Source organism: Camelus bactrianus, chromosome 10 (assembly GCF_048773025.1).
Source record: "Camelus bactrianus isolate YW-2024 breed Bactrian camel chromosome 10, ASM4877302v1, whole genome shotgun sequence".
NCBI lineage: Eukaryota > Metazoa > Chordata > Mammalia > Artiodactyla > Camelidae > Camelus > Camelus bactrianus.
Genome location: NC_133548.1, coordinates 68,231,571 through 68,254,023, shown reverse-complemented (window position 1 = coordinate 68,254,023; position 22,453 = coordinate 68,231,571). Strand labels below are relative to the sequence as shown.

Sequence of the window (22,453 nt, the reverse complement as noted above, 5' to 3'; positions counted from 1 at the left end):
ACAGATGAGAAATAAGGACTCTTGCCATCTGCCAGTTAGAGGTATCTTTCATCACCCCCAATCTAGACAACCAAATTCAATATACAGAATCGGCTTTGAAAGGTCATGCAGAACTCACAGTGCTAAAAGAATGCAACAGCTTAATCCTTTTCCAATACAAGACGTAGACAGACATTCTTTTACCGGAGATGAATCCCTTTAGCGCTAAGCTCACAGTGTGTGGTTCACTAGCAGACACTTGCCTATATGCCCACTGGCAATTGCTGTCAAGTATTTTGTGCTGGAGAAGTAGGGTAACTATGGAACTTACTCTTCAAATTAAAAAAAAAAACAAAAAGGGAATAGTAATTGTGCTAGAATTACAGGTATAAACTGTTGTTTGAGTAGCAAAGTCATCCTAGTAAGAAACTAAGTTAATCACATAAGAAAACCACACGGTTCTGCAGGAACCTACACCCCTCCCCAGCTACAATGTAAAATGGAGGGAAAAAATAGTAAAATAGAGGGAAGAGCCTCAGGTGATAGTTGGTGAATCATTCCCAGAGGAGGAGGGATTAAAGCTGGATTCTGGAGTAGGGGGAGATAAATGGAGAAGTTTTAGAGAGGGAGTGGAGCCAGAAGAAGTTCTGTCTTGGTAGATCGAAAAGTTTCATTTCAGAGTCAGAAATGAGAGCCAAGGCAGAGAGAGAGAGAAAGAGTGTAAATGTCATCCTACAGACCTTGCAAAAGCTGGAGGGAAGTGAGGACCAGATCAAAGCTGAACTTCAAGATTAAAGTGAGGACACGGCAGGATATATGGATTAAACGGTGGAGCTGGCTGCGTGTGAATTTAAGACTTCTTATTTGATAGAGGCAAGGGGTTTGGTAGATCCCAGTAAGAGGGGTTGAAGGATGTGGGCATGAGAAGCAAGGGGGAACAAAATCAAGTCAAAGATAATTAATTTTGATGCAAGAAATGATACCAGCATTAGCAGAATTAAAGAAATGAGAAGCCGAAGCAAATGTGAGAAGATGGCGATGTGTGAGATTTCACATGTGTCACTAAGAAGTCGTGGTCTGAAGTCCTGGTAACTGGTCGGTGGACAGTGCAAAGGTGGCTTAGGGTGACGGTGGGAGACAGTAAGATGTTGCAGACAGTGGGGAAGGAGAAGAGCTGTCAGGGACCCTAGGGCAGGATAAGAATAGCGCTTTAAGGGCAGAATCTAAGGGATTCCCTTCACTCAGGAGGTGGGGAGAAGAGAACCTGCTGAAAGCATATTAAGTGACAGGCAGAAACTCAAAATCTGGGTTCCTAAAACCTGGAAAACTTTCCCCTTTACTTTTTCCCTTAATAATAAAAGCGATACAAATTCATTACTGTAAGCTTATCCACTGCTCATTATTATAACAGGGAAATGTAAAGATGATGAAAATTACAAACCTACCATTAATATTTTGATGTGTAGCGCGCGCGCACGCGCACACACACACACACACACACACACACACACACGCACACTTGCTTTAAAAACCCTGAATAATAGGGTACATTCTGGTTTAAACCCTGGTCCCCCTCCCCCTTAAGGATAATAAACATTTCCCAATGTCTTTAAATGATTTTCCTAGTAAAACTTGTTGCAGCCATATCAATTTCGATTTTGGCCAGCCCTGTTTGTCTATTTACCCCAATCAATCTTTTGTGCCTTTTTAGATGTTTCTAAAATTTGCATTGTGAATAACTCTGGGACCAATATATTTATACAATTCATTTTTAGGCTCATTTCTGATCACTTCTTCTGGAGAAATTCCTGTCAATAGAAATCATTTCAACTATCTTGCACGTGTAAGGTTGACTGAACTATGATATCAAATTCACCTCAAAAATGATTGAGTGATTTCATATTCTTACTGGAAAAGCAAATGTGTGCTGTTTCTTACACCTTCACTAACAATGGTTATAATCTTTCAATAAATTAATATCCTGCTATTATTAAACTGCATTTTTAACACATGTGACATTGGAACAGTATTTATTATGGTTTATTTTTCTTCTTTGATGAAATGCCCTTTCATATTTTTACCCCATTTTTTCCACTGAAGTTTTTATCTTTTTCACACTGATCTGCAAACCCATCTTGTATATAAGATATGGATACTCTGTGTCATATGTTGTATAAATTCCCCAACACTTTGCCTTTTCATTTATTTAAAATCTTTTGAAATAGACAGAATACTTTCTCTCATTCTGGTCTTTCTACATTTCCTTTACGATCTCTTTCTCTTATTTTATGCTTAAAAAGATATTATCCATTCACATATCAAATATTACTTCTTTTCTACTGAAAAGCCTGTAATTTTGACAAGTCTGTTTCCCATTCTGTTTACTCCCATGATCCGTCTGATTGAGCCCTGGAGCTTTATCCACACAATCTGACCCTGAATTCAACCCTGGTGACGGGCATTCACTTATTTTCCAGGAACAAAATGAACAAGGAGTCCGCTGTGGCGGCGAGAACACACAGAGGGGTCTTTCAGAGAACAAGTCAAGTCAATGAGCTTGGTGCTGACAGGAGGTCGGACCAGAGCTGCTCTGGAAGGAACAGGTGACTTTTAATGCCACGTTACAGGATTAAGCACACGTGTGGCAGCATCGCCCTATAACCGGTTTGATTCCTGGAAGGATAGAGTGGGGGGCAAAGACAAGCTACGTGTTTCCTTGTCTACATTATGTGTTTTAAGTTGCTGCTTTGCACAATATTTGTGTTGTATTTAATTGTGGACTGTGCTTTCTGGAAAAAAAAAAAGCGCGCGCGCGTGTGTGTGAGTGGAGTGGGGCAAACAGAGGATGTTACTAACCATATTAATAGCTTTTTCTAGACTCCAACTAAATACAGAACCAGAACGGATATAAGTCTAAGGGACTGAGGGCCACGAACTGTATTAAGGACTGAGCTAGGCTGTCAGGGAAAAGTAAAGCTTACCCTCTAGAGGGCTTTAAAAATTTTGATAAAGTTAGCATTTGCTTCATGATTTAAGCAATGTCTTGTCTGACGGCGGCCTCTCATATTCACCAAGAACCTGATGAACTTACAGCCCTTCAGAGGCTCAAAGCCACCCTGGATTCGGAGGCAGTCAATTTTTAAAAAGCCACTGGGCTGTGGCCCTTGGCCCAGCAGAGGATGATGTCCTGGCGATAATGAGGGAAGCGTTTTCTACACATGACTTCATCTACATACTGCATTCTCTCTTAGGTTTACTCTCCTGCAATGTTTAAGGAGATCTGTGAACATTCAAGCAGTTTGGAATATGTGAGCATAATATTAAGCAGCATAGTTACTTCGCAAGATTAAATATGCCCATGAATATTAAAAATATAATTTTTCCTTAATAACAGATTTTTCTCCACTTCACTCAGCCACAAAACCTTTCCACAGGTACCCAACTGTATATTCAATCATCCGATTTTAACAGCAGGTGTCAATAGCAAGACATTGGTTATAATGAACACATGGTGAACTCACAAAACTTCCCAACATTAAACATTTTCAAGGGAAGAAATTCAATTCCCTCCCGGGGAACACCAGAGTACAGAAAAAAGGAATCAGAAATGAAAAATAACCTCCCCGTGCCTTTGTGACTACAGTTCCACTGCATTTGAACCCCAACTCATCAAGCAAGGCTGAACACGGAGGTCAGAGAAGTGAGGAGCGAGGAGAGCGAGGGCCAGGCTCAACTTGAAAAGTGGTTCAGGAAGGGGGGTGGCTTTGCTAGTGGATCAAGATGGAGCATCTGAAAGAGGTGCTCCCTGCAATTCCCAGAAGGACAGAGAGAAGGGGACTAGAGGATGCTCAGCAGGGACAAGACTCCCTAGGAGGGTCTGGAGCGCAGTGACGAGCTGCAGGTGAACTAGCCTGACGCACAGCCTGCTTCGGTGGGGGAAGCTGTGGGTGGTGGTGTGAGACTTTCCTGCTGCCAAAGTGAAAGACGAGAGAGTCCCTTTTTATTTTTTATTTTTAAACATATCTCATCGCAAGAAAGGGGACTGCAATATTCTTTAGTAAAAGGACTACTTGATCTGACTAATCATAGTTAAAAGACGACCAATGAGAAGAACGTATGTCCAGAAAAAAGGAAGAAATGGATTCCTTACATTAATACTCTGTACACATTAGTAAACTATTTCTGTTGATGTGTCCTTTAGGAAAATTGACATAACATGAGATTTTAAATCATGCAAGGGTCTATCTTTTCTCTCCCCTGATGCTGATGCAACACTTAAAAGCAGATATTTTAACTTAATATAAAAGCTGTAAGATGAATTTGATAGGTCCTGCTCTTTAAAATATGCCCAAAAGGAAGATAAGGAAAAAGTCTTGTTTTACTCTTTCTCATTGTTGAAGGAAATATTAATCTCTCCCTTGGAACTGTTAATATTAAATGCTATGTAAAATGCTCAGCTCAGTGCCTGTCCGTAGTAAGCGCTCAATTGGCTTAAATATAATTATTATCATTATTTTATTAAAGAAGAGCAGTTTCTGAGATAACCCCAACTTTCGAAAATTTGAACTTCATGTGGCAATGCTAATGCCCTTCCCACATTTCAATCGGAAAAAACTTACCTCTTGCAAATGAGACTCCTTCTTCTTTGCAGACAGATTTAAATGCTTGTCAAGAATAGAATAGTATTTTTCGCTCTCCTTGTCAAACTTCTTCTTTCCATCCTAGAAGATCACAAGAATGACAGAACATTCGAATTGGAGAATCAAGAAAATCTTGATTTTTCACCATCCCCATCAAACATTCAATAACATTATTTGAAAAAAGATTTAGTTAGCTTCAGCTATGTGCAAAACTTGATGGAACAGAGTAGGAAGAAGGATGTGAAACAAAAATTACTTGAACACGTATTCTGCTCTCAAAGACGTTCCTGGAACGATCGTAGGGAGAGCCGTGGACGACCACAGTAGAGTCCCTTTGGGCAACTTATAACTGGTTCTCAGCGGGAGATTCTGACCTAGTAAATCTGGGGTAAGGACCAAGAGAAAATGTCTCTTTTGGGCTTTTTGGTGATCACGATGAGTTAATGTACCGTCAATTTTGAAAACCACTCGTACGCTCTTCACAAAGAATCGTAGTTATTTCCCGGGAGCCACAAAAAAGATGGCCAATATTTCAAACAACTCATTCTTGATAGGAAGGAAAACAGATCCTCAGAAGCTGGGAGCGTGAAAGAATTACAACAGTTCAAGGTCAAATCAAATGGATGAGCAACAACTCAAATGGATGAGCAACAACTGTATCATAAACGCAACAGCCCTCTAATAGCAGACCTTGGCACATCCCTGAAACGTCACTGTTTTGTAGGGGCAGCTGTAACCAGGCTGGCCTTTTGCAGAGGAGGAGGATACAGTGCCTTTCATCCTGTGGAGACGTCTATAGAAATGCAAAGAGAATAAAATCCTAAAGAGAACAGGACATGCCTGGGCGTACAGTCTTCTCTAACTATAAATCTGTTACCCATCAGGTATGCTTTTTTTCCACTTTGGGGTCCATATGACATAAACACTAGCTGCCCACATGCATAAATTTCGCTGGCCAAAGACATGCCATTCCTTGCTTTCATTTCAGTGTTTCCTGAGTTACAACGATCACTTTCAACAGAGTCAAGCCTTTTTAAGCCTATTCAAAATGTAGGTTCCTATTTCCCCATATAGAGGTTCAGACATTGTTATCTTTAACAAGCTCTATGATTATTAGGCATAAAGCTTTGCTTCATTATTTCTGTAAGTATTCGGAGGAGATTAATCAAAAATAATGGGTGGATGGATGGATGGATGGATGAGGAAGAGAGGAGACACCAGGCAGGCCTCTGCCCTTTCTCATAACTCTGAGGTTGTCAGATCCAGGTTATTACAGCCAGATAATCCTATTTTGATCCACTGACACTCTAAACTTTTTTATCTCCTTAATTATATTTCCAGGAACCCATCTTGATCTAGCTGCATATATGGAACTTCAGAAACTTAACTAGTAGCACTGCACTGAATGGGAAGAGAAAGTAGGCTTCTGCTGTAGAAGTTCCAGTCACTCTGAGACCTTGGAAGAGGTACTGATATGTTTGTACATTACAGTGTATACCTGTAAATGGGGGGGGGGGGGTCAGAATCGCCAAAGGATAACTATTATTTAAGGAGAAAATGGGACCCTCCTAGGAGAAACACAGTTGGAAAATAAAAAGCCCAAAAAAGGTCTGTTGAAGAGATCATGTAACAAAACGCAGAGAAGCAGACCCCAAAAGGAAGCGGAGAAGCCCAAGGTTCAGGATGGGAGGAGCCCGTCCTTTCCTGTTGAAACAGACACCTGGGTGAACGTTTCCTTGTCTGCTCAGTGGATGTTACTCTCAAATCTGGCATTTCACGCCCACAACTGGCCTGCCCGGTCAGCCTTTCCAGAAGTCAATCTCACGAGCCCTTTTGAGCTCCTGTTCTTTTTCCTCTACAGACCACCTCCTCTCTGATACACACGTTCATTTCTTCCAACACCCACATATTCAAGTTACAGCTAGACTTAGCATCCAGCTTCAACAGACCTCACGCACGAGTCCCCTGCATCGACTCTCTCTCCCTTCTGAATGCTCACATAGCTTGATACATGGGTTTCTGACAGTGCTCTTGTCCCATATAGTCACAGGGAAATTTATGCACGTACCCTATCCTCCTCAAATTTGAAAATTTGAAAGAGTGCTCAATAAATATTTAATGAACAAGTGAGATTATTCCTCTTACAAAACTGGGCAACCACAGACCCTCGCAAACATTATATTTGTTCAAAAAACTAACATCCACGATACAAGGGACAATTCTGCACAAGTGGCCATAACTCCATCCCAGCGATACTTGAACCATTGGGGGCCAACCGGCTGCCTTCCAGTATAGTACACAAAACTGACTCACTTTCCTCTCACAAGAAGGGGCTTAAAATTTCTCTCTGCGCATAGAAGAAACCAGTTAAGGGAGAAGAGAACACAGCTGTGGCGAGTACACTTGTGTCTTTGTTTTCTGGTCAGTGTTTGATGGCATTTTTGGACATGTTAACCCAGTGCCAACACATCAGCATTCCTGGCAATACAAAAGTCACTCCCAGAGACACTTCCTGGATTCTTATTGAAACCCTGGCCCCTCACACCACCAGGCCAGCAGAAGCAGATCTACTCAAAGGTCCCAGCGCTATAGACGACAACAACGCGCTCAGTCCCAGCATTAAATTAAAGAGCTGAGTAGAAAGAGTAGGCCACACGGAGGACAACTACCATCGAGGGGAGCGCGTTCCTGAAAACAAAGAGCGCCTCGTGCGGCTCACATCTCCCCCAGAACCCGTGACTGACCGCTCACGGAAGTCAAGTCTTACTTGGATTTCGTAACATGATACCACACAGCTAGCTACCTCTTGTCTTTCGTGTTACTTGTTGTGGGTATCAAGCCATAAATTTTCTCCAAAACCAGTGCTGCAGAAGTAAGGGAAAAATAACCCACGCGTCTTTACTGAACACTGTGTGTGATCACTGTTTTCTTATTGTCATAGCATGATTCACAAAGGAGACTACATTATAATGGGAGATGCTTCCTGTAAAGCCACAAAAAGTGCCTTTGAACTAGGTAGTCACACACAATGAAGCCATATATATGTGTGATATATATGTGTGTGTGTGTTTTGTAAAGTCTTAAAATATACCACCAAAAATAGCAAATTAATCCCCAAACTTATAGAATTGGCAAAGGTGTACAACAAGTTCAGGGTCTGCAATCAAATTTGTTTTCTTAACTACACTGCATTTACTCTGAGCACATGATCCCATTATCACTGAACTTCTAAGATTAGCAACTGTGGTCCTGCCACAGCTTCACTGCACACCCGGAAGTAACAAATGGGATGGAAACTCCAAGTGTCAATTTCACTCTTCGTTGTTGTATAAAATAGAAAAGTCAAATATTCATACAAACTATAGTTCTATCTCATAGATAACAAGTATTGAACTGCACACAATTGTTAAAAACAAGGCCAAACCAACACCTTCCATTGGCCACAAGATGGTACCAAAGATGAACAGTGGACTTTATCACATTTAGAAAATCACAAATTTTCAAACTGTTATCTAATTGCATTTATTTTCCTATACAATACTACTGCAAAGCTTTGTTTAAACAACTGTTCTTAGCAACCTTTATTTTTCTTAAATTTTTCTTTTTTAAAAAATAATTTTATTGAAGTGTAGCTGATTCACAATATTAGTTTCAGGCATACGGCAACGTGATTCAGTTATATATAAACATGCATATATATTTTTTCTTTTCAGATTCTTTTCCATTATATGTTATTATAAGAAATTGAATATAGTTCCCTGTGCTGTACAGTAGGTCCTGGTTGTTTATCTATTTTAAATATAGTAATAGTAACCTTTATTTTAATGTTACCATGATAATTTTTTTTAAATAAAGGAAATGAAAAAATCGTTTCTGTATTTCTTTTTTAAAAATGGAGCATGCATTTAGGATTTATGCATCAGATTTTTAAGGCAATTTCAAGGTTATAATTGCCACACAGGATACTGCAAAATTTCCCATGCAACTACTTGTCACCATGTTAGTATAACCAGCAGCTAAAGAAGCATTATGCAGGTATTTTGAAAATCCTTCAAGTGAATGCATGGTAGGAGAAACAGTAATGTGAAGAATAATTATAATAAATACCAATAGCTAAATTTCCATTTCAGAAACACAAGTAATTCTTATAAACTGGCACTGTGTTAGACACTGAGAGGACAAGGTGTAGCCTCAACTACCAATCCAGCCAGACTTCTTCCTCCTCTGATGATGGATTTACTCACTGCTCAGAAGGGCAGTGTGGGGTAGCATCACCATTTCTAAGTCCTAGTAGGGCCTGATGCTTGGATATTCCATCCACCTGCTACACAGGAGTTTCCTGAGGCCCAAGAGATTCCTGATATCCAGAAACCCAGGTTGTTAGAGAACCTTAGGATAGCTTTCACAGCAGTGTCCCTCCTGTGGGTGACTGCACGCAGTCTCCCAAAGCCATTCCCCACCAAGTCCCTCCTCCTTGATCTGCTGAAATACAGACATTCCAAAAGGGCTCCTTCCTGGGTAGTTGCACCAGCATAATTCATCACATCTCCCTCATTCCAATTACCTCACCACTACCACCACCAGGTGATCAGATGCAGAAGACCCAAAGTCTTCATATTTGCCTTTATAAGAACCTCATACAAATTGGAAAGGTAGAAAAACAAACAGAAAGAAATGTATGTGAAGGATATAAAGGATTAAGACACAGAAGCAGAAAGCCAAAAGGGTAACAAGCATTATAAAGAGTTTTTCAAAATCATTAGTAATTAAGAGAAAAGCAAATTAAAATATTGAGATATCACATTATATCAGATATTGACTGGCAAGAACTATTAGGAAGTTGAATAACACTACATGTCGAGAGCACGCAGACAGGAACCCTTGTACCTGGTGGGACTGTAGAGGGGTATAGCCTTTCTAAAGAGAAATGCTGCACTCAACATTTCTAAGTGGCATAAGTGTGCCCTAAGAACCAGCTTCTGGGTGTACATCCCAAAAAGATCCTCACCAAAAAGTCCATAAGGAAACACGAACGAGGATACGCACCTGTGGGAACAGGATGCTAGCTGTGGTATTCATCGGTGGACATAAAGTGAATCAGATGCATGCCATGCAGTGCTAGGCATGAAGTTAAATGTTACATGTGGGTGGATCTTAAAACACAATTCTGAGTGAAAACCACACAACACAAAATATATAAAAACACAAAATCATTTAGGTTAATCAAAAAGCCATGCATAGAAAAAATATACCATTTCTGTAAGAACATAAGACAAAAATACACATGTTAAAATTATGAGAATGGTTGCCACATTAAAAAAAAATGTGAACAACATATGAGTAAATGAATAAAACAAGACAGCTATGAACTAAAAGAGAAAATAGATGAGAAGAGATAAGAAAATTAGGAGATTAATCCAGAAACCCAACATCTGACTAACAGAACTGCTAAAAGAAAAACTGTAGGGAGGGAATTACCTAAAAAATAGTTCATGAAAATTTCCAGAACTGATAAAAGTATCTGTATTAAAATGGGACAATATGTAGAAAGCACAATAAATGAGAAAATAACCACAGAATTGTAAAATATTACAAAACCATGGATAAAAATGGAAACCTAAAAACAGAGGTCAAATAAAAATCATCAGAAATCAACACTGAATCCACAAAATCACAGTTATTTTTTTAAAAAATGGTGCAGGGCCTCCAAAATTCTAAGGATTAATGAATTCTAACCTAGATTTCTATATCCAAATTGTCAATCTAGATTGAGGGTAGAATAAACATATTTACAAACATACAGGCTTTCAAAAATGTTACTACCTATGCACTGTTTCTCAGGAAGATAGGGAGGGATGTTGGTGCACTGAAATGAAGGAATTAACCAAAACAGTAAGACATGAGATCTAGGAAAGCAACAGCTCAAAGAGGCAAAGAAAATTCCCAAGATAATGGTAATATCGCCCTCCATAAAAGCAGATTAACTAATAAGCCTGTGGACTTTAAAGCAATCAGTTAAGATGAGAGTTCCAGGAGGAATGTCTCTCAAAGAAAAAATGGAGAAGGTATCTGATGTAGTCGAACATACCAAGATGAGAAAGGGAGAGAGAGAGAGAACGCTACTGGAAGTTTTTGATGATTTTTGATTACTAACCCTCTCTTGGACTGTGTGAAGACAGAGAAGATTGGGATCCGGAGGGTGGATACTGCCTGGAGTGGCTATAATCTTATGGCTCTGGCATGACATCATGGATAAAACTGAAGTTACACAACTCTGCACACTCCAGGCAGGATGCTTGGAAAATTACCCAGGGTGAACTTAGGGATTTCCTAATTAAAAGTAACCCAAAGCTTTTCTTCATGCCCAGCATTCACATTTCTCTGTTCTTCCTGGATGACAGAGGACTTGGAGAAATAAAATTCTCAACCACAAAATTCAAAAAACACTGATAAAACAAAAACAAAAAAACAAACAAACAAGCAAACAAAACCCAAAAAGCAATGATAACATGGAAGCAAGAACAAACATGGGGACAAAAGACTAAGGTCATGACAGAGGCTGCTTATGATAAACACTGTATCTGACTGCAACAGTGAGGCATTTTTCCCTCACTCCCAGGGTGAGAGCCATAGCAAGTGGAAATTAATTTTACATATTAGATTAATATTATACTTCTGCAGTTCAAAATTTCTAGAAAACGGAGCCTGAGGCAAGCCTTGTCTGCTGTAGCTTGTACACAACCTTTAGGGAGCAAGAGAAGAAGAAAAGAAGAGGGACAGGAAAGGTGGGAGGGAGATGCGTGTTTGCGACTGAACTAACCACAGAAGCCGGAGGAAAAACAGCCAGCTGTTCATGCAATAAGGCACACCTCGTTTAGGTTTGGCAAAACCAACACACCTCAGGGCATTTCAGTTGGGTAAGCAAAGAGGAAGTGAGGGTTTCTCTGCCAGTGTCTCCTGTAACTGGTCAGCATCCCCTCCATGGGGCAGGAACGCTCCTGAGTTCTTTCAGGCTGCCCTCCGGCCCCTCCAGCAGCTGTGGGAGAGGCCAGAGCCCAGGGCTCCCCCGGGACTCCATCAAGAGTCTGGACGTGATGGGATGAGCCAGTGAGCACCCCCGCCCCAGCTCCTGCACCACAGCCCTGCAACCCCCAATGCAGCAGGGCGATGGGGGCCCGGCTGGAGCCAGGCCCTGATCACCCTGTAAGGAACAGGAGGTGACAATCCTAGGCCAGAGTTACCTTCTGAGCAAACCCTGAGGGCCTGGGATGGGCCTAAACCGGGCCCAATACCAAAACACACATTCCTGAGTCAGGATATAAGATTTTATCTTCAGTGAGCCATGCTCTCTTTATGAGCTTTGATAATGAAAATGGAACATTCTTAAGGGAGGTGCAGACTCATTCACAACCTTGTTCTCTTGAGCCAGTTTTGTATATTTAGCCATCACAGGGCTTTTAAGAAGATCATGTTTATAAATAGGAAAGAAATCATGTGTTATCATGACGCCCATGTAATACAGTGGAAAAATGAGGTTCACGGAAATTAACTATAGGCCACTCAACCAGCAAAAGGGTGGAGTCCAGACTCAAACACAAGACCTTTCTCAACATCAGCATAAATAGCACAATTGCTTAGCATGAACATTTTAAAGGAAAATAACCCCCATTCTCCAAAGGGTTGAAGTGCCCTGGTCAATGTCACAGAATTAGTCACATGAGCCAGAGCTTGGAACAGCCCTCTCCTGAGGATCAGCACATGGAATTCCTTATTTCTACTGCTTTTTTATCAAAAGCCCTTTCTGGCAGAGCTCCACCCTTTCCCCACAATAACAGAACCCCCAAATGGCAGCAGGGCACACAGCCGCCAAGGATAAAGAATATAATTTCCCAATTTCCTAGCAATGAGATGCGTCCATGTAACTAAGTTTTATCAAAAGAGTATGAGCAGGAACATTGGGAGGCAGCCCTCAGAAGGCTTCCAAAAATACCTCATGCTCCTCCTTCAACTTTTCCGCCACAAGGGAAGAACATGGGCTGATCTTGCACTGCAGAATCCCCTGTCTCCTCACTTTCTCTGCCCTTCCGTCCTTGACTTTCGACCTTCGGTTAAACTCTTAAAAAGAGTGGCATTTTCATGAGAATAGTTCCAGGAAAAAGTTCCTATTGCAGGTATTTTTCTGTCTAAGGTCTAATTTCTAAGACCAGACTGAAAGGGCTTCCCATGATAAGGATGAGAGAGAAAGGGAAGAAGAGTCAGAGACATTGATTTTGATGGATTTATTCAGTCCAACATGTTAACAGTGTGGAGGTTGATAAATCCTGGACTAGACTACAGGCTAACATGGTCCTCCCCAGGTAAAAAAGGCTCAGTGTGTACCTGCTTAATGAATGAATTATAATCAGCCAATTCTGTTAACACTGTTACACAGTTGTAGATAGCCTCTGGATTTTTTCATCAGTCTTATTACCTTGGACACTCTGGGGCCTTGGTCATCTTATCTGTCACCTAATAGCTGGATTCAATGACTTTAGCCTAAACATTCTGGAAGCAAGTAGAGTATAAAGAAGTAGCTGATTATTTAAAGCACAAACGTGGTTATTTCTCTGGCATTGTTTGATAAAAGCTTTTCCTGGGTACACCCACCATAAGAAATACCCCAGAGGGATGGCCTTAGCCACTGGTGGTGTGCCCCTTTGAGTTGGTGAACTCCAATAAAAAAAATATAAATACTGACGGTTAGAAAGGTAGGGAAAGCAAGAAATAACTCCTCTTTCACATTCAGCTAGCACTGTCTTAGCTGGTCCTTTGTCTCATTTAGTTTGGGGCTTCAGACTCCAAAGATATAATCCCATCCTTGGGGTGCAGAGCATGTGCTTAGCATGCGTGAGGTCCTGAGGTCAATCCCCAGTGCCTCCTCTAAAAAATAAATAAATAAATAAACTCTTAAAAAAAAAAAAAAAAAGATCCCATCCTCAAAATGGCACCTTAACTGGTAAGAACAATGAAAATCTTAAAGGAAGGAGAGAAAAGCACCAAGGGCTACTAGCACTGAAAACTGTCAACTCGGCAGACACCCATGCAGGCTGGATGGCACTGCTACTGCTTGGTAATTTTCAAGTCATATGACTTAAGCCACAAACTTAAGAACAAATCTCAATTTTCATTCACAAAATACACATTAGAAAAAATTTTTTTAACTCTACTGTGCTAGTTCAGCATTCAGCGCTTTTTGTGCCTGACGTTTAAGGAGCTACATAGCACCTTTGCTTTATAAACACGAAGTCTCTCTGTGGCATCATATACACGTGATGGGAACACTTGTGAGATGTAGTCTAGAGTCACTATCTCGCCGCTTGTGACGTTATCAAAGTTACCACTCCTAAAATTCACTGAAGTCTAGACCATGTTTATAATGATGCCAACTGAGGGAGGGCTGGTCAAACCTAATTCTATTAAACTGAAACACCCTGCAGGACTCTCTGGCAGAATACATTCAGACACTTGTTCAGAATGTAAGAGTAGAAGTGTGGACAATGGAAACATCTCTTATTTTCACGGCAAAGCGACCATGCTAGAACCCAAAATTGTCACTCACAAACAATGCTTAATTCTTTCCTATTTATCAAAGAATGCCAGAGAAAAACAAGAAAGATTTTGGTTAGTAAAACGTGGGCTACCTCCTAGGCATGGAGGGGTTCACTATTTCTTAAGAAACAGTTTTTAATGATGATCTTCATCCAGTTTTGAGACTTAAAACAACCAAGTTGTAAAACGGAACAATGTAGAGAAGCCAAAGTAAAATTTTTCCACCAAGTGTACATAGAGCTTGACTTATGAAACAGAATTATCCTTTATTTGAGAATGTACCAAATAGAATTAGCACAAGTAATTCTTAATAGTTAAGTTCTGCGGCTACAAAAACTTCAAAATCAATTAACATGAATAATTTGTATTATTCTTTCTTCCAACTATTAACATGCCAGTCAGTGTAAGTATTTAAGTACTGTGATTTTCACAGATTTAAATGAATCTCCAAAGACATGGATTTATCAAAGGAAGTTAAATTTTATACCAAAGGACACAATTTTCTTTCAGTTAATTAAATTAAAAGAGTAGCCGTCTGTGCTGTGTGTCAATTATTTGTCAGTCTAAGTTTCCTCTCACCTTACTTCTTATTAATGGCCTTTGGGTCATTCACTCTGGTCATTTCAAGTAAGTGAAAAGGAAAAGTTTAGCCCAACTTAATCTATTTGTCTATTATTAGCAATACTCTTAGAGTTAGTTAGAAAGTTTATTTTAATGCAAAGGCTAAGAATAGGGGGGTTAACTATTTGTTCTTTCCTATAATCCAAATATTCTCTCTCCATATCATAATTCGAACCTGAATCATAAGTTCAATAAATTTATTTCAGTCGAATAAAATTAGTTTAAAATGGCATAAAGGTGAAATTTAAAACCCCAAGACTCAAAAGCCCTAACTTAACCCCACAAACACACGCACACACACAACCTGAACGTTCCTCTAAAGAGCAGCACGGGTTAAATAAGGATTCTGTCATTTCTCATAAAATGATCCCTCAGCCCTCCACGGAAGTCATGTTATTTGAATGCTCCTGGCATTCTGATGAACATACGATGAGCACCAGGAGGGACGTCCAAGGTGAATGAAGTGATTTACAAGTTCCTTTCGTGCTTGTAAGATCCAAGCATTTCACATGGTGACCACCTGTGCTCCGTTACCAGTTGAGGAAACAGCAGAAGGAAATGGACTAAATCTGAGACACTTAGGTTAGTCATAGGGAAGAATTTTTAAACGACTTAGTTTATTTGATGATGCTGATAGACATGAGGTAGTAACAATTAACAAATGTGACCGAGCGAGCCAGGAATCTTCTTCCTGAGAGCTCGGTCATCAGGTGTACATAGAAAACCAGAAATAAAATGCGTTTCTGCTTTAAGGGCAAACAGAAATCAATAGCTAACTTGACAGAACATAGGAATTATGGTGACTGACTAGAAACCTGGCATTTTAAGACTTTTCTAGAAGCAGCTGTAAGACCTTCTTTGTGAATCTCATTTTCCTCTTCATTTGGTTCTAGGCAGGTATCATATCCAATCAGTTCCACTTGTACTTACAAAGATGACTTATTCTTATCATACTATTTAAACACAAGACTAAGACACCAGATTTTACAGTGTGAATTAAGGATAAGCCTACAGAGAGGTTTTTTGAGGGCTTGCATCCATGTATAACTCAACTTTTTGAGAGTTTGAATCCATCAGTATAACCGCTTTTTAAGAAGTTTGAATCCACCAGTATAACACAACTTACCAATCAGTAAACAGAATCGCTGAGAAATAGACTGCTCTTGGTTAAAAATCTAATACAAAGTCGAGCCACCTGAGGATCTGTTTTCAGAACAAGATTACTCCTAGGACACAGCGAGCTCGCCCCGATGGTGCTAGTTCAAAAATGCGTAAAGTGAAGGCAAATCTTTCAGATACTTCGAATGCTGCAACTTGTCCGGTGTCTGCCCACATCACACAAGGCTTTGGGTTCAGGGCATTTTATTACAGATTTTTTTCTTTGGTGCTTTTCTCTAGGGGTGATCTAAGAAAGGGTACCTTCCCCTCACCCCGTCAAACAGCCTCATTAATTCACTCAACGAATACTGAGCACTCAGGACACTAAGGGACAAACATGAAAAAAACATACTGCCTAAGCTCACGGCCCTCCTCACAGTCTAGTTACAGAAGGAGACAAAGCAAAACAAAGACAATAAAATGAGTAAAATGGTCAAAGGTGACCAGTGCATGGTCGATGTAAATCAGGATGCGGGCCTGGACCAAAAATTATTAGACTTCCCGCAAGTGCCAAAAGGTGATTTGGAAGGTAAATTACAGCTGCCCAAGAATAAAATCCCTGCACATCTGAACAGTTTCAGACTCTAGACCCCACACTTTGTTTACACCATTCCTAGATTTTTATTTGGAGGCAGGCAGAGAGAGATCAGGTGGGTGGATTTTCAGTGAGAGTCCTCTGGTCGCAAAATGAAGGAAGCATTTGAAAGGGGAGATACAGGCAAGAAAAGACTGGGGCCTGAATTTTAACAAATAAGTTAAATAAGTACAAAGAGAACAACTCAGGAAATCTTTCATGACGTGGGGACTGTATGGACATGAGGGGTGACAGGAGGTGGCAAGGATGACGAAGCTCGAAAAAAACAGGACGTGTTTCTGGTTACTCTAGGAACTAACACAGGGAAACCTGCCATTCTTTCAGGTTTCCTAAACGACCACGGGTCCTACCTATGACTTTTGCCTTCACAACGTATTTCAACATGTCTACCTTCATATTCCAAATCACTGCAATAATTTAGGGTTTTGAGGTCTCCCAGCTGACAGTAACGCTTACCTGGCCTCCCCCTAGACAGTGCACCTTCTCCCTATTCGTTATTCATATTTCAGTTAGAATAATTAATCTAAAACTCAGTTCTTACTATCACATTTCCCCCATACAAGTGGTTTCCCAAAGCTACAGAACAAAGCCCACCCTCAGCAAAGCAAACAAGGCCTTCAGTAATGCAGCATTAAGATCATCTCTTTGGTCTCACCTCCAACACTTCCAACCTCACACTTTAGGATCCGGTAACCCCAGCGTACCTGGAGTTCTTCCCACAAACCATCACAGCCTGCTCCACCCATGCTCCTGTTCTGCCCGCAACGCCTTCTTCCCTGCCTAATGACTCTCACTCATCAATCAAGACTCCCCTCAGGCATCACCTTTTCAGACACCAGACTTCCACATTAGATCAAGAGCTGCTTTGCGTCCCCAAAGCACTGTGTCCCCACGTATACTGCTAACTTGGCATTTATCATGACATACACATAAACTATCTTTATTTCACCCATCAGCAGTTGCTGACTTTGAGTTATTTCCTATGAACTGACTCATCTTTGGACCTTCAGGCCTAAGAAAAATGCCTGCCTGCCATACAGAAGGTTAATAAATGTTTTTAGACTGAACAATCTGAAGACTGTATATAGACAGGATGTAGATAGTGCCGGAGAGCTGGGGGATGTAGGGGGGACAGAGACAAGGACAGGAGACCATCAGGAACATGCTATTGGCCACACAGACTTCTGTTCCTGCTTTTCTATGAACAAAAGCCCTGTAAAACATTTGTTTGGAACTAAAATAAAGCCATGCTTTTGGTATTGCTTCTTTTTCAGGGGTTGAGAGTTGTGACATTATGATTTATAATCAGAAATATACATTCGGTCTTCATGCCCATGTCTGGCACAGAGCTTCTAAAACCCTTGGAATTTCCTAAGTGATAAGAATAATAAATATGTCTTGATATTCATAACAAACCCCTTTTAACTACACCTGAGTTTATGTTAATAAGGAGACTTTTTACAAAGTCTCAAAGGATAGGGGCTGGTTGCTGGTGGAGCCAACCATGTGATTAGAGGGTTGAAACTTTCAGTCCCTCACCCTTCTCTCCACCCAAACCCTACCTCCAGGGAGGGCAGACGGACTGGAGATTTGAGTTCAATCACCAATGGCCAATGGTGCAATCAGTTGTGCCTATGTAATGAACAAATCCACAAACACCACGAGGACAGGGTTTGGAGAGCTTCAGGGTTGGTGAACACGTGGAGGTTCTGGGAGGGCATGGAAGCACCACACCCCTTCCCACATACCTTGCCCTACCTACCTCTTCCATCTGGTTGTTCCTGAGTTGTATCCTTTCTTAATAAACTAGTCATCTAGTAAGGAAAATGCTTCTTTGAGTTCTGTAAGCTGCTCAGGCCAATTAATCAAACCCAAGGAGAGGGTTGTGGGGACCTCCCAATCCAAAGCTAGTCGGTCAGAAGCGCAGGAGACAACCTGAACTTGCCGCTGGTGTCTGGGGATCAGGGTGAGGTTGGGCAGCACAGACTTGTGGGACTGAATCCTGAACCTGTGGGATCTGACACCATTCTGCAGGCAGTGTAAGAACTGACTGGCTGATAGTGTAGGAAACAGACACAAGTCAGCAGAGTGTTCTCTCTTCTCATCTGTCTCACATGCCTCAGAAGAATCAGCTACCTGATTCATCCAGAAAATAACCTAAAAGCCAAGAAGTGTTTGTGGATAAAAAAGAGACCCACCACTCACCTACCTTGTCTGCCTTGAGATGCTAAGAGCCCTCTCATTACCAAAAAACCAGAGTGGAGAGACCAGACCACTTATCAAATGTGCTAAGGTGGGAAACGCCATTGAACCTCTCTGACCTGCACTTTCCTCATTTTGTCCAACACATTCAACCACCTCAGTGATGCATTAAACAGTTACTGACCACTTACTACGCCCTCTAATTGTGCTATTTAAGACACGGCTTTGTTTTGAAGATTGTTATCTTCAAGTAGAGAAGACAGTTCAGCACATATACTTCCACGACTCAAAGCAGAAATTACCACAGTAAACACCACAATAGAAATTTTGATAAAGTGTCTTAGAACTTAGAGGATAAGAGCCTGGCTTCTGCTGTGGTGATGCTAGAAGCCTCACTGGGAAGAAGTGAGAGAACATATGTGAAAACACCACACCCAGCAGATTCTAACACATCACAGAAACACGGCGGCACCGGAACGCCACCACCTCCACCACTGTGACCACCACCACTGTTGTCTTACCAGCGCCCTTCCACATACCAGGGGGAACACAGCTCTTGCTTCTTCAACAATGTTACACATTCTTCAAGAACCCTCCTAAATCCCTCTTTCCCTATAAGGAATATTAGATGAATAATATTCCATTGCATATATACACATATACATATGTATATCACACTGTAAGTCAACTGCACTTTGATAAAAAAATTGAATTAAAAAAGAATATTAGAATCAATTATTTTTATGATTCTAAAAGGTAAATTACTTGGAATATTATTTTTAGCCTTTCTATGATAAAACAAGAAATTGGTTCCTTTTGGTCAAGAATCATTTTATTTTATTTATTTATTTTTTAATTAATCTTTTTTTAGGCAGGGAGGTAATTAGGTTTATTCATCTATTTATTTAATGGAGGTACTGGGGCTTGAACCCAGGACCTTGTGCATGCTAGGCATGTCCTCTACCACTGAGCTATACCCTCACCCCAAGAATCATTTTAAATGTCATGAACTTAATGGAAATTTACTTTTTTCCACACGGACTAAAAATATATCTTAATAAACTGATCAAAAAATTTTACAGATAAAAGGAAAAATAATATGCACATTTCACACCAGTATCTGCACATTCCCCCACTCACATCCCCCACCTTGTTTTAGGTCAGCTCTTCCATTCATCCCCATGCAACACTTCATACTACAAAGTCCCACTTTCCTCTAAAATAGAAGTCTAAATTGTCATTTTGCAGGCACTTTACAAAGACTGAAATTATCATTACTGACGAATAGTTTGTTGCGGCTTGCGGGCCCACGTCAAGCTAAATTATGGGAGAGCATTAAAAAAGAAAAGACTGTTTTTCATGGCAGTCAAAGACACTACGGCTCTGGGTGACGTGCAGGGCGTTCAGCTCCACGGTGAGTGGACCTTCTCATCTAAAATGCTTACATGTCTGTCTTTAGCCTTTCCACCCAGAGGAAGGGTCTCTGAGCGGTGCCTCTGTATCCATCACTTAACTTCACACAATTATACTGCATCACAGCCTACATCTTAGTTAGGTGAGTGCTTCAAATGAAAAAGTTAAAATTACCATTTAAGAAGGGCAGAGGTTCTTGAGCCAGAACGGCCCAGGGAAATTAAGTAACCTCGTCATTTCAAAAGGCAGGAAACAAAGACCAAAGGGTTCACAGGGTTCGCATGCAGGTTAGGAGAGAGAGCTGACAGCTGATGGGATAAATATCTGATGGAGCATCCTGGGGCACAGCACTCGTTCCACTGGTCCTACATGAGCCTTAAGAAGGGACGCTACGGAGAACCAGAGCTGAGCTTCCTCAGAGCCTGGACTGCACAGGTGAACGCCAAGGACGGCCTCTTACCCACTGATGTGTGTCCAGTCCTCAGCACAGGACTGGGTCCCTAAAAGGGGTGAAGTGTTCAATACGGAAGAACTTCCACGCAAAGCTGGGAACAGCTGAAATGGATGGCCTTGGAGCAGTTTCTCCCTCCCTGGCCGAAGCACAAGACAGGGTGACTGCCGAGTGGAGGGGCTGTGAAGGGCTGTGAGTGTCAGACAGGCAGTTGGTCTACATGTGAAGACCCCCATTTAAGAGAGGTTATGACTCAAAATCCAAGTCTCCTAATTTCTAACTAGTGCTTTTCTTTCAAACTACCCAATTGAACAAATAACAAAGTACAGAAAGAGATCAGCTTTATTTTAAATCAAGGCTGGTCTAAATAAAGTCTAAATCCAATTCAGTGTTTGGCCCACAGTAATTTATTTCTTCTCAAAGAAGTTGAACCATTATTGCAGTCTTGCAAATAATTGCAATCTTATTGTTAATTGGGCTTTAGGTGGGTTGGCTAGCACTGAGCTGAACAGTCATTTCTTACGATTAACTTTCAATATAATGCATCAATAATTGTAATAATGTGTAGCCCCCAAACAGTGGCACGGGCTTCACTGTGCTAAGCAAAATTAGTTCAGATACAAAAGCAAATTCTCTGTGATCATCATTAAAAAATTAGAAGGAATCAAGAGTTACTCCCAAAAGTCATGCAAAAAAAATTTCTAAACCAAGGAAAAACAAAAGGGAGCATCTTTGTAAAAAATTTATAAAATTAAGCAATCAGAGAACCCTAGAGTCTGAAGGAAATGAAGAGGTCAGAGAGTTCAATTCTATAAAGCAATGCGTTGTGCCGCATTCCCCACAGATGATTACTCAGCCCCTGCAGGAAATTTTCCCCTCACTATTTTTCAAGGGAGTCTGTTCCCTGTAGGATGGCTCTGCTTTTTTGGATTGAAATAAATCACAAGAAAAATGCTTGCTTTGAGAAAGGACAAGCTGGAAATAGGTTTATTATAATGGAAAAAATAATAATAACTAACAACTGAGTAATACTTCAGATGTCTCGAGACATTTCACATGAGAAAATTCACTTGATTCTCGCAAAATACAAAGAGCTGGATATGAAACGTAGCCTTTGATATTAACGTGCCCAAAGGTACCCGCCTAGAAAGTCTTAGCATGAAAAATGCAGACCTCAAGACTTAAGGATCCGGGCACATGCAGGAGATGCCGCCCATTGAAAGAGGTAAATAAAAATTCAACTCGTCCTCTTGGCTTCAAACTTACGCCACTGTGAACTGTTTAACTCACAATGCTATTGGAGAGAAACAGGACACTTACTTTCCCAAAGTACGTAATTAGTTCTTTTGGTAGAAATTTGAAAAGGATTTACATCTGGTCATTTGAACTATGTCTACATACACTTATAACTTCATCTTGGTTCCACTCATCTTACCCTATTTAAAAATACGTTATTAACTCTTGCCTGTTGCATCTTTGCATGGGTAACAAAACTACGAAAATTCAATCTGAAGTTGGCAATTATAGTTTCGGACAATGAGCTTTTGTTTCATTTATTAAAACTGACGCTAGTATTTCCAAGTCAACGACAAAATGTGTTCAAGAAGTTAATAGAAATGTAGTTTTGCAAAAACTCTTTATGCATTGGACTTTAGAGAGCCAATTTCAAATCTAAATATGCTCAGGCTCAAAAACAAAGGGTTTTATTTAAGGGGAAGGTAGGACAAAAGCAGCTGATATCCCAGGGGAAATAACAGGGCTGATTTAAACTGATTCGATGATACCCAGAATTTGACTCTCGCTTTG

The 22,453-nt window shown here is 40.6% G+C and overlaps 1 protein-coding gene across 7 annotated transcripts in view; it reads right to left on the bottom strand.

Moving 5' to 3' along the window:
- The window catches only part of ARHGAP42 (Rho GTPase activating protein 42), a 251,314-nt gene that overhangs the window by 67,105 nt on the left and 161,756 nt on the right, over positions 1 to 22,453 (bottom strand). For all 7 annotated transcript variants that reach the window (XR_006721255.2, XM_010973325.3, XM_074372929.1 and 4 more), the window contains one exon: positions 4,599 to 4,700. Coding sequence is in view for 6 of the 7 variants with exons in the window: in XM_010973325.3 (XP_010971627.2) it covers positions 4,599 to 4,700 (102 nt within the window). In the remaining variant the exon portion in view is untranslated. The remainder of the gene's footprint in view (positions 1 to 4,598; positions 4,701 to 22,453) is intronic.